General features: G+C 34.2%; 1 protein-coding gene across 1 annotated transcript in view; it reads right to left on the reverse strand.

The window, feature by feature from the left end:
* LOC145254538 (transient receptor potential cation channel subfamily M member-like 2) overlaps window positions 1-17,819 on the reverse strand; it is a 401,110-nt gene that overhangs the window by 165,934 nt on the left and 217,357 nt on the right. Inside the window, exons 5-6 of the mRNA XM_080113067.1 lie at window positions 15,295-15,499; window positions 10,248-10,443 (exon numbers count right to left, since the gene is read on the reverse strand). Coding sequence (XP_079969193.1) covers window positions 10,248-10,443; window positions 15,295-15,499 — 401 coding nt within the window. The remainder of the gene's footprint in view (window positions 1-10,247; window positions 10,444-15,294; window positions 15,500-17,819) is intronic.

Raw genomic sequence — 17,819 nt, forward strand, 5'->3', positions numbered from 1 at the left:
GTTATTCTCACAACGTTTCGGCCGATATAACTTCCAACCTTCTTCAGGTGTCTCTAATTGAACTCTGGAATCTTTCTAGTCGAACTCAAGAATCTGCATGGAATTTTGAACGGCACCCTTTATTTAATCCACGGGGATAACATACTCTTGTTATGTCAGTTAATGCTGGATAGAAGTCTTCAGTAATTGGCAATTATATTCTTAGTATCATCTGTACTAAGAATTGAACCTCCCACCTTCAGAAATGTGTTACTTAGAACTGAGATTACCAAGTACTTTATCCATTATGCCAAGGATCCACAAAGTTTAATCCTCAGTATGAGTCCTATTGTCATCATGGTACCATATTATCAGTCACTATCTCTTCCATTGAGAGGGCAGTGTAATATATTTATTCTTCATGATACCATGCTTTCAAGCACTACTATCCTTTTTCACCCATCTATGATATTACCTTCTCTTCTGAAGTCGGTAATATATGTTCATTGTTTATGATACAATCCTCCTAGGCATTATCTTTAGTTGGAAAGAGTGGGTAGTGCAGTATTAGTTTTCCGTTGATGATAATCTCCTCCCAGGTATTTAGTCTTCCCGTTTAGAATAAGGAGTAAGGTTCATTTATCATATCAACATCTCAGCTAGCAATTTATATATATATATATATATATATATATATATATATATATATATATATATGGTAATCCACAGACAGCTGTTCCATCATATAGTTCTTTAATGAGAATAGATGTGATATATGATCTATCCTAGCCACAGCACCAAATGGTGGTCTATTTCGGAGGGGGAGGAGGATTTATTGTCTGTTTTGGTTATTATATATCTTATTATTAGTATTAATTATATTATTATATGAAGGAATATATAATACTTTTAAATGTATATTTCAATAATTTTTTTTTCCAAATTGCCACAATTAATTAAGCTCAATAAAAATGAATTTGCACTTTCAGAGTATATATATATCAGAAGTAGACATATCAAACCAGAGATGCATTTACATCACTCATTTTATTTTATTAGTAGAATAATTCGTCTTACACGTGTTTTGTTGAATGGTGGAAATTCAAACAACTAATCAGGAATAGATTGATGTTCATCAGGAAAAAAGATACTATATATATATATATATATAGTAAGTTATAAAAATATGTGGCCATTAAGCGATATATATATATATATATATAGTAAGTTATAAAAATATATGTGGCCATTAAACGATATATATATATAGTGTATGTTCTTTATTATTACAACTTCAAGTGTATTAACTTGATTCATTACAAATTGTTTCAATAGACAGGATAAAAAATTATTCATCCATATCAAATGATTCAAATTAAAATAAATTATTTATATATATATATATATATATATATATATATATATATATATATATATATATATTAGTGTTGGGACGATTCCTAATTTTTATACGATTCCGATTCCAGGAAAATATTGATTAACGATTCCAATACCAAGTACGATTCCGATTCCGAGGGAATTTATTGTTTTGAAATATACCAGGTAGTTTTATACTTATGGTCGGTAGTTCCCAAATATGTTCCCTTACTTTGGAAGAGATATTTTATGTCTACACCGTCGTGTTTTGGTTTAAATAAAATTATTATATAGTAAACTAAACGGAAAAATTAGCAAAATTTATTTTAGAGAAAATTTATTTTACTTAATTGGAATAGAGAAAAAAAAACTCAAAGAAAATAGAATTTATCCTTCAGAGAAAAAGCAAATAAAATAGAATTTATATAACAGAACAAAAACAAGAAAATTAGAGAATAAATACACACGATTCATTATTTTGGTCCTCATAATTAACAGATTTAATGAATTAAATAAAAAAATATAGCGGAAGAGAAAGAAAATATATACTAATTAAATATAAAAAAGATAAATATTTGATTTAATAATTTATAAATGAACGTGCGTAATGAAAAAAAAACAATATACCACGTGACATGGCGCCGTAGATACAAAATAACCTTTCCAAAGTTAACGATCATATATGAGAAATACCATTAATCGAAAGTTTTTGTGTTTTATACCAAAAGGTAGGTATAACGAAAAGTTACAATTAAAGGAATTTCAAAAACGATTTTTTGTTTAGCTATTGATAGTTGTATTTGTGACAGCAGTTCTTCAGACCTCCATAATTCACAAGGAGTAGTTAACACCTATTATTTTTTCTTACATTTTCATTGCTTTTACACGTTGTTTCTAACGTGAAGAATAAGTTTAGCCAAACTAATTTTGAAATAGGGTATATCAAAGGAACACATATAAAAATGATACCACTATAAAAAACAAATGAAATACTAGATAAAATTGAGCAAACATAATTACCAAAATTACAGAAAAAGATTAAAAAAAACCCAAAAAATGGTGAAGTTTGTTGAGTGAAATGAATTATTGAAAGAAAATTAATTGAACTAATAGAAATGTTAAATAAAAAAATGTCACATTTCAATATTTTTTTAATAATTAAATTCTCAGGGTTGTCGAAATTAAAAATTAAGTGATTTTTTTTTTATTAGACTTCTTTCGAAGCTTGTTACCTTGAAAAATACATTTAAAACCCTGTTTTTTTTAAATGAATTGAAAAATTAAATGCAATTAAAAAAATTTAATTGATAATTGAAACTTTAAAAACATATTAAACATTGAAAAATTACTTATCTCACAAATTAACGTCCAATAAAGTAGATCCAGTCTTCATACAGGAATTTGGTTATAATAAATATATCTTTCCCAAACTTAAAAATTAAATCTTTTTTTTTTTTTTTGAGAGAGAGAGAGAGAGAGAGAGAGAGAGAGAGAGAGAGAGAGAGAGAGAGAGAGAGAGAGACGGCTTTAAAATCGCCGGGGAGTGCCGCCTAAAATTTTAAAGAAGTAAATTTTAGGAGTTTAGTGCCTTTCAAAGACGGTTATCATAATTTATTATCATCATTTAATTTCCTTTTTTTCCTCCCCCCACACCTTTCCACGTGGTTCAGTAGTTAACCAGTGCTCCTGTTGCTGTCAGTCAGCTATCTTTACCTAAGTTTTAATTTCTAGTTAAAAGAATTTTTCATGAATGGAATCAGCATTTTTAAAAATTATTTTTTTAGTTGTATATATTGTATTTACTCTTTGAAGTTAAGGAGGGTTAAAAAAAAATGGTGACACCTAGATGGTGACGTAGGCAAAAAAAAAGAAGACACTGCGATTTCGACCCTCACTAATAAAACTGTTCTGAGTGACTAGTTGGTAATTTTTTGTTCCTTTTCTTTTTTATTTTGCTCCTCCAATTTATTTGGATGCTTCATAGTTAAATGTTTTAACATGTTGGTTGTGGTCATGTTAGATGGTTTTATTCCTCGCGATATTTTAGTTTGACAGACTTTGCAAATGGCTTTCAACTCATCATCTTCAAAAAGACTTTTTTTTTTGGACTTTGGGCCATATTAGAAAATTCAGTTTATCTGTAAACAAATAATTTACTATTAAATTTTGTTTTAAAGCTAGTCACTTATTTGGATAATTAATTGAAAATAATCCGCTAAAAAAGACAAAAAGAAAAAAAATATAAAGGGATGGGGCGGTAAATTGTACCAACCAGTAGTTAACAAAAAAAAAATTATAGAATTTAATTTTTGAAACCAATGTATAAAAGTTTACATAATGAAATGCAAATATGCATTTTCGGGTTTGTATTACTGTACACATAGATTCGAAAAAGTTGTCAAAAAACAAATATATAACAAACAAATATTATCAAAGGCAAGATAAGTTACTTTTCTACCAAACTGGGTAATTTATTTTGTTTTTATTCAATGTAACATGTTTATTCAGCTCGAAAAACATGCAGTGTTTACCGATGTATTGCAAAATTCAAAATGGCGCCCGACACTCTCTTTAACAGTATAAGTTCGGGAAAAGTTGTTATAAATAATAAACTTGACAAAATACTATTAAAAAAACACCGAATATATGTCAAAATATGTCACGGTAACATATATTGAGCGAGTTTCTAGCAGTATTTTGTATAATTTATTATTTATAACATCTTTTCCTGAACTTACCGTGTTAAAGAGAGTGTCGGGCGCCATTTTGAATTTTCCAATACATCGGTAAACACTGTATGCTTTTCGAGCTGAATAAACATGTTACATTGAATAAAAACCCGAAAAATATATCCAGTTAGGTAGAAAAATAACTTATCTTGCCTTTGATAACATTTATTTTTTATATATTTGTTTTTTCACAACTTTTTCGAATCTATGTGTACAGTAATACAAACCCGCATTTTCTTTTGAATTTCTTTTTGGGTTGACTATGTTCAATTCACACATGGTTGATGCGGTTCAATATTGCTAAACTATAAGTCCTTAGTAAAATTCTATTAATAAATACTTTTTAAAATGAAATTATTTAATTAATCGTAAATATTATTTAGACATAAAAATTAATTGATTACAAAACCTTTTAAAAATATATATATTAATTCCTTTTTCGTTCGGCAAAAAACTGCGCAAAACACTTTTAATTTTCAATTTAAAATTCTAGAAAAAAAATTATATTATTCTGCTTTTAATATAATCAAATTCAGGGTTTTATCTTTCTGGAGAAAAAAAAAATAATGGATTTTATTTCAATGAAATTAAAAAAAAAACTTGACTGAATTGAATTAATTACCCTTAAATTAACGAAGGGGTGATTTAATAACTTTAGGTTTGGAAGAGATAGGTATGGGGTCGATTTTTTTGAAACTTCAAAAGAAACCGACTACTGTCAAAACTTTGCGAAATAATACGTGATCAATTTCATTTTAGAGATATTTCTTTCAAAAGCCTTCTTTTAAAAAAAGAAAAAAAAGTATATTGTTCTATTAAACCTTTTACTGTTTAAATAATTTGACTTTGCTCGTTTTATTTTAAGAAAATATAAGTTGAAAAAGCATTTTCATTCACTATTAGAAGATTTGTCAGTAAAAAAAAAACAATCGCCAAAAAGATAAGCGTTTTTTTTTTATTTTTACTCGCAATGTAGAGCCCTGCATACTTCTTTTCAAGTTAACTCTTTTGTAGTTTTGATTACAATAGATCTGAATGAATGAACCTTGTAAGGGAGGGGCACTAAGCATTGCCCTGTTAATAATGAATTTCTTTGGTTTCTTTTTATTTCTCTCTTGCGGTTAGAAATATCAGGAAATTGTTTTCTTTTTTTCAACATCAGACTAAAAGAATCGTAATGAAGGAATCGGAAAATTAAGGTATTTTTTAACGATGCGATTCCGATACCTCCCAAAATACACGATTCTTACGATTAACGATTCCGATTAATCGTCCCACCACTAATATATATATATATATATATATATATATACGAGGGTTGTTTCAAAAGCAAAGCCTCCTATTGTTTTTAACTCAAAAGCTAAAATGTTGAAGAGCTACAAAGATGGGAGTGGTACCATTAAAACAAGAAACCTTTTGTGCTCCAGAATATATTTTCTACATAGTCACCACCGTTCTCAATGCACTTTTGTATGTGATGAAAAAGGCTTCGGTCATAAAAGTCCAGAGCAAACTTTGCCACTTACATTTTGTTGCCATTCTGAAATAGACGAACCCATCTCCTAACCATACTGACATCAACTGCATTAGCTTCGTAAACGTTCAGCAAGTACCAGTGAATGTCGATCAGTCCAATTTTTTTTTCTGAATGGAGGAATTCAATGACATCTGTTTCAGACGCAAATCCATAACAGGGGTTGCTTTCTTAGAGTCTCACACCGTGAATATTTGCAACAGAGAGATGAAACTGTTAGGTCATGAGTGCATAAATTCAGTCATCGTAACAATGCAAATTGCAATCTCCTCTGATCCTTTTTGGTTGGTTGTTTTTGTTTTACGGTATATCAACCTTTTTCAGGTTATTTAATGCTGAATCAAGTGATTTTGAGGAACAATTTTTTAATGGAGTATATTTGTTTTTTAAGTCGGATTCTATTTAAATCATGATTTGGACCCTAACAGGTACTACCACTCCGGGTCAGAGTGGACCTAGGAACAATGGCAATTAAAGGGTGGCTCCACACTCCCCAACCATAGTTTTTTTGTTTTTTTTCCAGGAGGAGAATTTTTGGGTATGCATTTTTTGGCTATTGTTATGAGTACTTCCGTGAATTCTTCTATTGTTTGGATTTGTTAATTTTAGTGAACAAAGTTCTTTAAATTGGGCCCAGTTGGCTTTGTTTGTGTTCCACCTGGGTATGTGGTTTTGGATGGAGTTACTGTAATTGATTATAATAGGGAAGTGATCACTTCCACAGGGTTCTTCGTAAGTGCTCCATGTATAATCCAAGAAGCTTGACGAATCACACATGGTAAGATCAATGGCATTAGTTGATCTGTTTGTTGGATTTAAGTATGTGGGATTTTTTTGATTGAGAAGGCACAAGTTATTTTTGTTAATTAGTAGTTCAATTTTGTTTCCTTTTGAGTTTGTGACTTCACATCCCCATAATGTACTGTGGCAGTTAAAGTCTCCTAGGAGAATGAATGTGAAGGTAGTTGTTTTATTAAATTTCCTAGTTCATTTTCATTTATTGATTCATGAGGAGGGAGGTATATTGAGCAGATTGTGATTGTTTTGTGTAATGTGACTTGAGTTGTAATTGCTTGGAGATTTGTTTTGACAGAGAAATTGCTTTGAGGTATGTTATTCCTTACAAGAATTGAGGTGCCTCCATTAGCACGAAGGCCTGTGTTATGGAAATAGTTGTATTGTTCATAGTTTGGTGTTTTGAAATGGTTATTGTTTTGTAGGAAGGTTTCTTGTAAGCAGACAATGGCTGGGTTGAAGAGTGAGATAAGTATAAGTTCATTATAATTAGATCTTATTCCACAACAATTCCAGTGGATAATTTGTTGTGTTTTATTTCTATCCATGAGGTTGTTTGGTTTTCCTCTATTTCCATCTCTTTAGAAGTAGAGGGTTTATCTTTTGTCAGAGTTTGTGTCTTTGGTGAAGTGTTTTGCTGGGTCTTTTCTTTTTTTTGTTTGGATCTGGATGTCGATCTGGATCTTACTTGAGGTGTTGCTGTTTTGGCTTCTTGTTCATTTTATCCCTCTTGATTACTTGTGTTTGGTTTCTTTTTTTTATCTAGGGTGTTCTCGGATTCCATTTTTTCTAGAATTTGGAATCTATTTTGAGTGTCTATTGTTTGGTTTTCTTCTTTTCTGGAACGTTCTTTATTTGTTGTTTTATTATTAGTTATGTTTTTATTAATTTCTGGTGGTTATTTTGTTGGTTTCTGTGATGATTTTTTTAATGGTTCTGTTGTGGATGGAATATTATTTTCTTTGTTTGGATTTGTTATTTCTATTTTGTTCCCCAGATTTGAGTATTTTTCTTTTAGAAATTCTGGCCATTCTTTAATGTTTAATGTAATCAGTTTGTTTATCAGTTCCCTATATTGATCATGTATTTCATTATGTTGGCATGGTTTAGTTGTCTTTTTTGTTGTCTCAGTATATGTGTTGTCTTTCATGTACGTCTCAAATATTTTTCTGGCTTCTGGAAAGGTTGTCTTTTTTTTGTACTTTACTTCTATAATTTCTCTTTCTTTTTTATATGTTTTGCATATTTTAGAGAAGACCGGGTGATCTCCTTTGCAGTTTGCGCATTTCACCTCATTTATGCATTTTTCTTCGGTGTGGTCAGGCTCTTTGTTGCCACATTTTCTGCATATTTTTATTCCTTTACAGGCTTCTTTATGATGTCCATATTTTTGTCAATGGAAACAAATGGAGCTGGGATATATTGGTCTACTTTTACATTTAAGTAGCCAATTTTTATTTCTTTAGGTATTGTTGGTTTGTTAAACGTTAATATGTATGTGTTGGTGGTTATTATTTTATTGTTTCTTTTTATGTTTATGCGGATGTGGTTGATTACTCCTTGTTTTTCTAATTCGGTTTTTATTTCTTCTTCAGTTGCTAGCGATAGTTCATAACTTCGAACTACTTTCGAAGTGTTTAGTGTTTTATAGGGGAAAGACTTTGCACTTGTATTCATGGAAGTTCTTCATTTCAAGTAGAGATTGAGCATCTCCAAGATTGGTTATTTCAACTAGTAGATTTCCATCTTTTGTTTTTTTTTTTATCATTTTTGGTTTACTTTTTGTGAATGTCTTTTCTATTAGAAAAGGTGATAAATTTCCAAATTTTTTATTTTCGATTAATTCAAAAACCAAGAATCGTGGGAAGTTTCCTTCGTCTATAGTTGGAATGGTTTTTCTAGTTTTGAATTTTTGTTCTTCATCTGAGAGGTCAGAGTCGGAGGAATGGTTTCTTTTAAGGGTTTTGAGGGGGATGCATTTGGTTTTATCAGCCATGGATTTTGGGATTTATTTTTCATCAACCACGCTCCCTACCCACCTCGGAGTCCAAAATTGGGGCATAGTAAGGGGGAAACCCATTCGCCTTGACCATGTCGGGGCTACGTGGAGGATATACTATTTTGGTAAAGAGTTCTCAAGCACTATATTTTCTGTTCAATATGTCCTCAAAAATACATTTGTTCAGATGGAGTTTTTTTTTTTTTTTTTTTACATAGGCATCACCACATTATCAAGGCCAAGAGGCCACTCAAGGATAAGGGTTAAAGAGTGTACAGTAGGAATTTGACAATATAGTAATCATTAGTAATGAAAATTTGGTAAATTTGATAACTTATATGGAACGGCGTTGAGTTCTGGTCTTTCCAATTGATTGACCCTTGCCACCGTCTTCTAGCACTTACTTGGTTTGCCTATTTTTTGTAGTGGGGGGAATAAATAAAAAAAAGAGATGGGAGTACCTTCAAGTTCTGTTCTTTGTTGTGGTAGTTGGTACTTTGTGCTAGGGCTTGGCGTGACTGGCCGATTGGTCAGATCGGGCCTCTCTGACCGCCCATCTGGCCGAATTAATGTGTTGCAGTGCCTAGACTTTTATGCACCCAGGTCTAGTTTAGCTCAATAACCAGGATCATATCCTAAGGCATTATGGATAGCAACCCATGGTTGCCCCATTGAGGGATTTTGACCCTCTGCAGGGGGGGGGGCAGTCGTCTTATTCTAGTGCCCTACCAACAGGGCAAATAAAAAAAAAGGGAGGGGGAGAGAGGGGGCTGACAGGGTTGGGAAGTAGGGAAGGAAAAGGAAAGGAGAGGGGAAGGGGGTTGTTGTTTCTGTTTTTGTAAAACATAATTAAGTTTTACAAAAGAGAATAGAAAACAAAAACAGAAAATCGATGTAGGTGCATTTTGTGTCAGGAATCCAATAGACAGCCTGATCTGGTAGCACCAGGATCCTTCTGGGTGAAATAAAAAATAAAAGGATTACTTTTGGAATGCCCCTTGTATATTAATTAGTCTTGGTAGACTTTTAAACTTAAAACTATAAAAAAATCTATAAAAAAAAATCTTAATCTCAAGTCCTTCATTAGAAAACTCCTCTGTAAGTCAATTGATCTCTTCTGTCACGGCATTAATTTGTTCCCAAGAATTTACACTAGTTCTAATATTATAGGGATCATCAGTTGTTTACCACGAAAAATTGTTTTTAGCATTTCAAAACAAAACTGTATTCTAAAACATGGCACCCAAACATTGTTGATCAAACACCACCTTCCTCAAAAACAACAGAAATGTTCTGGATATCTGATCTAGTTTTTGCTTTCGATCGATTTTTTGTTAACTTTTTAATGTTATTAAACCATTGTCTTATCTATGTTGTTCATCTTTGCATTTCCTGAGAGAGAGGGGGAGGAGAGAGATAGAGAAAAATGGCTCAGTAAAAGTATATCATGATGTGATACAATCTTTGTCATGAAAAAGTTATGGAAGATGTTATTCAATCTACACTTTTTTCATTATGACTTTTGAATGCGTTTAGCGTTTTTGCTTGTACAACTGCATCTGAGAGATCATTCCATGTGTTGACAACCGTCTGTGAGAAGGTCCCTTTGCGGATATCTAGCCTATTATGTACGTCATATGCAAAACATGACAGATAATATTTACATAATATTTCAGCCAGTTCTGATACCTGGTTTAACAGTTGAAAAATGAAAATAAAAACGGAGAGAGAGAAAGGGGGAGAGAGAAAGAGAGAGACTGTGTGTGGCATCCATTTTGTTAGCAATAGTATGAAAAGTATCAATAATTGGAATTAACAAAAATTAACCTCTTACCTTTCCTGAATTTCTTCATAACAATAAACTACTAGATCAGCTGCCCCACCTAAACCCTTCAATACTAAAACAGGCATCCTGTTTTTGAGAAAAAACAGAATATGGTCTATACTCTTTGGTCCTCCTTGTACGAGTAAGCCAACAACAGGAACAGCAGCTGGAAATGTTTCTGCTCTCATCTCATTCTCAAAGGACTCTGAAACAAACAAAACCCAAAAAACATCCAATAAAACTTCAAGGATATAATTAAAAGCAGGGAAAGTAAACTCGTGATTACCCGTGTTACAAATAAGAGTTATGGCCCTTGGTTAGAACTCTATGGGTCCAATAGAATCACCAAACAGAGTTACTAATATAGTGAAATTCGAAAACAGAAATATTGAATTTTATATGAAACCAATTATATCTATTAAATTGTCATGCCATAGTAATGAACATATCCAAAAATTATGAAAAACGATAAGGTAGAAAATTAATTATTAATGAAAATGGTTTTCAAAGACAATTAGCAAAAATTGAGTTTTGACAAAAAAAAAAAAAAAAGAAAAAAAAAGCAACTGGAGAGTTCTAATTGTAACAAAAAGGTAAATATTTTCTGAAAACTGAAAATCTTTGGCCAATTTAGCAAAACTTCATTTTTGTTAATTGTATTCTATTATATGCGGTTTCAACGGTATATAATAATATGACAAAATACGCTGAGTGGGATGCATAACAAAAAGAAGATTTATTAGTACTTCGTAATAATACAAATACAAAATGGCTACTTGCTTTTGAAGTTAGATAAATATCAATGAAGGTAAAGAAAAAGGAACTTAGCGTGTGAGAGCTAAGCCCTGTGAGAGCTCGTCCCTGGGAAGCTTGATTAACTGGAGTACACTTGCAGAGTGCAAGACATGAGACTAGTAGGACCCAAGGCAGCAGGGCAAAACTGCAAAACTAAAACTTAAGACTAGACTGCAAACAAGACAAGACGCCCCTACCTTAAAATGGTAGCTCTTTTATATACTGTTTCCTATCCGGTTCGATACGTAGTTATGTCCCTTATAACATCTTCAAAAACTGTTTTCATTAATAATTAATTTTCTACATTATCATTTTTCATAATTTTTTTGATATTCATATTACTGTGACATGATAATTCAGTAGATACCATTGGTTTCACTTGAAATTCAATATTTCAATTTTCAAATTTCATTACAATAAAAAAGAAGACCCTAATATCATTAGGAAAAGTACAAACTCCAAAAAGATGCAACCTATGGATTAGTTAATAAAATTCACAATTCCTTTTGCAATACTATTATATCAAATGAAAATAAATTTCAATCTATACCGGACTTGTCCACGAAATTTCAGTTATGAATGTCGAATGGTTTTTGTTTGATCACCATTCAGTGAAACAGGAAGTGACACTTTGATTTTTTTTTCAGTATGAGATGTGATCTTGAATGGGCTTCACACTCAGCTGATCTTTCTTTTCTTTTACATAGGCATCACCACTTATCAAGGCCCAGAGGCCACTTAAGGATAAGGGTTAAAGAGTGTACAATAGTCAATTGGACAATATAGTAATCGTTTGTAATAGAAATTTGGTAAATTTGTTAAGTGGAATGGCTCATCAAGAACTTGTTTACGTTGGACTTGAAGACAACCATATTGTAGTCAGCTGGAAAGCAGGAAAACGGAAGACAGTTCCACAGGTATGCAGTTCAATGAAATAAACTTTGTTCATAGAATCTACGTTTAGGTTTAGGCACAGATAAAGAGTGGGGGAAATTATTGATAGTGTTTTCAGCTAGACAAGTGTTTCTCGTGAAAGTTTGGTGAGGGGGGGGGGCATAGATTGGAGCTCAGACGAACACTTGCCATGAAAATAACAATAAAACAGAGACTCACAACATCTCTTGTGAAAAAGAGGTTGCAGGGAAGAGAAAAGGGAATCCTCTACTAGGCTATGAAGTCTATTTTGAACTCGAGGCAGGATAAGTAACTCTTGCCCAGATGTGGCAACAGTACTCCATTCTTGGATGTACCTGGCTCTTATATAGGTAGAGAATTGCATCAGCAGTGAGATATCTACTGGATCGATAGAAGGATCCCACTATTTTTCCAGCAACCTTGGCAACGGATTTGATGTATATGTTCCATTTCAGATCAGAAGTAAAGGTCAAGTCCAGAAGATCTTAATCTTTTCAGATTTTTAACAATCGGGATATCTCAAAGATAATGATGTTCAAAACAATCTCCACATTTTTCTTAAACTGAAGACCATGATAATTAAAATCCAGAAAATATCAAAGAGTTATTGACAATTTAGCATGTCGTATCATCGTGTGCTTATAATTGGTAGGCAATAAAGCTAAGATTATTGGATATTAAAACAAATCTCCAAGTTTTAGTTAAATTTCTATCCAATCAAAGAACGCAATATCAACTTTATACACCAAAAGCAACCAACTTTGTTTATTTTTATTTGTGCAATAACAAGATAGCGGCAGTTATGTTGTATCATGTTGAATGCAAACTTAATCATCATCAACAACAATATAAAGTTTTGGCAGCTAAGTGACTAACGACACAGACTGACAATCTGGGTGTGCCAACTTCAAATACAGTTTGATCTACAAAAACATTTTCACTCGGTGATGTTGGCAACCTTCACATGGTTCTTACTGTTAGTATATGCTATCTTTCTAGAAAGAATTTCAACTAGAATGATATTAGAGAAATGAATGTCAATTGGGCCAAGATCACAGTGTAATATCTGTTCTGATGCTACATTTCACCTTACTGTCCTCAGTTAGTGGAGGAGAAATTCTTCATGACTGAGACAATTTTTATTATTGTTCCTATCCAGAGTGCTCCTTTTTTGGGGAGCTGGATTTACCCCACATTTAAAAACCGACTTTGTGTCTAACTCTGCCCTCGTGGGGAGGCAAGTAAATAGGAGCAATTTACATCCGATTCATGTGAAATGAATGAACGATGTTTGACACTATTCATGTCTAAGAACCATCAAAGATAATAAAAACAAATGAAAATAATGAAAACTTCATAGCTATTAATTTCTGAATATACAAGCATAAAAGCAACAGTGTATCTAGATGAGAATACAATAATTCCCATTTTTAGGACCAGAAGCGTGATTAACTATAACTCAGCAACATCTATATTTTTCAGAGATATCTGATGTGAGTTTCAACTATTACACTTGCTGATTTATGTATATTGGCAACATTAATGTCTTAATTTCCAGTATGCTATGAAAATCTGATGGAAGGATACAGTCGGTTTCTTCTGTCATTATTAAGTGGTTTTGATGAGACAGTTTATTTTTTATTTCATATTAATAAAAGATATATCCTAGCTCTAATATAATAATGTTGTTGTTACTGTTGTTGCAATGGCATTCATCCTGGTTGAGTTGGTATTTTCCCTGGCCTGTACTACATCTTGAATCATGATAATCCACATGTGATGCTTAAGAACAGCAATTACAAGACAGCAATTATATGTCAACAGCACATGATACGGAACACTACACTTTTCTATACTCTGTTCCTCTCATACAAAAGTCATTGAACATACTTCCTATCAAACTGGATAATAATTTTCTCAAACGGTATTACTACTTTATTCTCCTGTGACTGGAATTTATATATATACAGTGGGTGCAATAAGTATCCGATACAAAGCAAAAAGTTCAATTTTTATTACATGAAAACAAAGGCGATAACAAAATGCTATTCTAATGTATTTTTGTATGATAAATACAAATCTTGTATCAAAACTTTTATATAATTACACATTCACTAGATAATTACATAAATGTCATATATGAGGTTAAAACAGTATCCAACACACACACACACACAAAAAATAGTATTAGTTTTTAGTAATATGGCCTTTAACTCACCATAACATCTTTCAAACGTTTGGGATACTTCCTTACAAGATTGTTACAGATGTTAACTGGAATTTTATCCCACTCTCCTGGGCAAGTTCGTTGAAGTTATGTCAGATTCCTCTGATCTCTCTTTTGTACAATCAACTCCAACTTTTGGCACAGATTTTCAATTGTTGTCTATTAATGACTAGCAACAGTACCTGGCGTTGCCCGGATCGACAAATAATAAATAGAAGAAATGAAGTTCCATTTACTATACAAGGATATTGAACACCTTTACGATTACTATATGTTAATTTCATCATGGGCAACGTCAACAAAATTTTCTTGTAAATTCCGCAACAGTTCTCTTCCCACCTCTATCCGAGTATATGGAGCAAGGTGGATTTGTTATAGGAGGGAAGAGGTAAACAAAAGATTAAGGGATACAAAGAGAAGCAGCTATTCTCAGGATATTGAGCACTTTTTTGGTGACTATATACCACTTTCTATTCTGCACAAAGCGATTTTCTTAACTGCTACCTCAGTCGAGAAAGATTTCTTTTTATGGTTCGTTGCAACAGCTGTGTTACTTTGTGGCTTGTTGTCTCAGCACGATCTGTAAACTTTAGAATGTTTTTTTTATGTCTCCTTCAAAGATAGGAGAGAAAAAAAACTTTAAAATAAAACAAATTGAAATTCAATTTTAAAAATAACAAAATAGAAAGAAAATTTATTGTTAGCGCTTCGCAAACAGCACAAGTGTTTTTCTTTTAACAAAAATAAACGTTTTTCATGTTTTAAAAATGATTACTTATTGTGTTATTAAAAGAAAAATAATGACCAGTGCTGGGCACGAACATCAAAAGGGAATGCGCTATTCATTAGGCTAACATTTGCAAAAATGTCGACAAAAAAGGTGACCCCCTCCTTGTAGAAAACGGCCCAGTTGATGGTAAAAGAATGTTTTTGGTCAATTTTTTGATATTTGTTGAGCTTTCAAATAATACCAATTTTGTTGGTGTTGGTTGCGCGTGTCGAAAGTTTTAGCAGGACATACATACACAAACCAACGATTGAGATTTATATTATAGACTAACATGAATACAAGTATTAATATTAAGCAAAGCGTTACTGTTTAGATTGCAAGTGACTTACCATTGCTGAAAAACCTTTTAAATCGATGTGGCCGACCCAACTCTGATCCAAGTCTTTGTTCAAGCAAACATCGGAAATGGCTGAAAATATACTGTTCTCCAGGTTCATCCTCTACAAGAATGAAGTGAGTGTGGTCAGCATTCAGATCATACGAATCAGAATTGGGTTTGTGCCCTTCATTTTTTATTACTATTGGCCCGTCATACTGAAAAAAAAAACATGAAAATTAGAAATTCAAAATAATTTAAAAACATTTTTTTCATTTGTAATTGATAATTCTTACACCATTTATATAAGATGATAATGTACAAATTAATTTTTTATCAAATGTACAAGTAATTATTATGATTGTAGAGTCTTGTCCAATCACTTGCTTCAAACTCAACTACAGTACAATTACAGATCCATGATTATATGGATCTGTAATGTGAAATCTGACAACACATCAGGTCAGTTGATTTGCTGAAAGCCCTCGATTTGTCCAGCATAGAGGTTATCTTTCTGACAAACGAGTTATTCTGGTATGGTTATATGAAAGTATTCATCCTCCAAGATAAACTATTACAGAAGTATGGAAGTATTCAATTGCAGGAAGGTTGACTGGCCAATAAAAACTTTGAAGATAGTGTAATTGGAGACAGTTGACTTGGTGACATATGAAAAATGGAGAGTGATCATGCAACAAGAAAAATGTTTGACTCTTGGATAAAATAAAAATAATGTTAGATGAAGAGAAAATGATGGGAAGATGGAGAGAAGTAGAAAGATGGAGAAGGAAACCAGAGATGGAGAATAGGTACAGATAAAGGTGGTATAAAGATAAGAGGTAAAGAAAGAAAGGGAGAGGAAGAGTGGCAGAGAAAGAGAGTGGGGTAAAGGAACAGAGTATAAAAGGGAATAGAAGAAGAGAGAGAGAGAGGAGAGAGAGAGAGAGAAGGAGAGAGAGAGAGAGAGAGAGAAGGAGAGAGAGAGAGAGAGAAGGAGAGAGAGAGAGAAGGAGAGAGAGAGAGAGAGAGAGAGAGAGAAGGAGAGAGAGAGAGGAAGAGAGAGAGAGAAGGAGAGAGAGAGAGGAAGAGAGAGAAGTAGAGAGAGGGGAGAGAGAGAGAAGTAGAGAGAGGGGAGAGAGAGAAGTAGAGAGAGGGGAGAGAGAGAAGTAGAGAGAGGGGAGAGAGGGGAGAGAGAGAGAGAGGGGAGAGAGAGAGAGGGGAGAGAGAGAGAGGGGAGAGAGAGAGAGGGGGGAGAGAGAGAGAGAAGTAGAGAGAGGGGAGAGAGAGAGAGAGAAGTAGAGAGAGGGGAGAGAGAGAGAGAAGTAGAGAGAGGGGAGAGAGAGAGAGAAGTAGAGAGAGGGGAGAGAGAGAGAAGTAGAGAGAGGGGAGAGAGAGAGAAGTAGAGAGAGGGGAATGAGAGAGAAGTAGAGAGAGGGGAATGAGAGAGAAGTAGAGAGAGGGGAATGAGAGAGAAGTAGAGAGAGGGGAATGAGAGAGAAGTAGAGAGAGGGGAATGAGAGAGAAGTAGAGAGAGGGGAATGAGAGAGAAGTAGAGAGAGGGGAATGAGAGAGAAGTAGAGAGAGGGGGAATGGAGAGAAGTAGAGAGAGGGAATGAGAGAGAAGTGAGAGAGAGGGGAATGAGAGAGAAGTAGAGAGAGGGGAATGAGAGAGAAGGAGAGAGAGGGGGAATGAGAGAGAAGGAGAGAGAGGGGAATGAGAGAGAAGGAGAGAGAGGGGAATGAGAGAGAAGGAGAGAGAGGGGAATGAGAGAGAAGGAGAGAGAGGGGATATGAGAGAGAAGGAGAGAGAGGGGAATGAGAGAGAAGGAGAGAGAGGGGAAAGAGAGAGAAGGAGAGAGAGGGGAAAGAGAGAGAAGGAGAGAGAGGGGAAAGAGAGAGAGGGGAAAGAGAGAAGGAGAGAGAGGGGAAAGAGAGAGAAGGCGCTCGTGGTCCGCTGCTCGTCGCCGTCGCTCGCGGTTCCAGCTCTCGGACGCTCTCTGTGCCGCTCGCTCGCTGCGCGCTCGTGGCCCGGCGCGCGCCGGCGCCGCGTTTCCCTCTCGCGCCTTCTCTCTCTGTTCCTGCTCGCGCTCTGGCCTTGCCTCGCTCTTCCTTCTCGCTCGTTCCTCTCTCTCCTTCGTCTCTCTGTTCCTCTCTCTCTTCCTTCTCCCTCGCTCTCCTTCTCTCTCTTTCCAGCTCTCTCCTTCTCTCTCTTTCCCTCTCTCTCCTTCTCTCTCTTTTCCCTCTCTCTCCTTCTCTCTCGTTCCCTCTCTCGCCTTCTCGCTCTTTGCCCTCTCTCTCCTTCTCTCTCTTTCCCTCTCTCTCCTTCTCTCTCTTTCCCTCTCTCTCCTTCTCTCTCTTTTCCCTCTCTCTCCTTCTCTCTCGTTCCCTCTCTCTCCGTCTCGCTCTTTCCCTCGCTCTCCTTCTCTCTCGTTCCTCTCTCGTCTCTCTCTTTCCCTCTCTCGTCCTTCTCTCTCTGGCTCCTCGCGCTCTCCTTCTCTCTCTTTCCCTCTCTCTCCTTCTCTCTCTTTTCCCTCTCTC

The sequence above is a fragment of the Euprymna scolopes genome, chromosome 3 (assembly GCF_053919585.1).
Source record: "Euprymna scolopes isolate OS-2025 chromosome 3, ASM5391958v1, whole genome shotgun sequence".
Lineage (NCBI taxonomy): Eukaryota > Metazoa > Mollusca > Cephalopoda > Sepiida > Sepiolidae > Euprymna > Euprymna scolopes.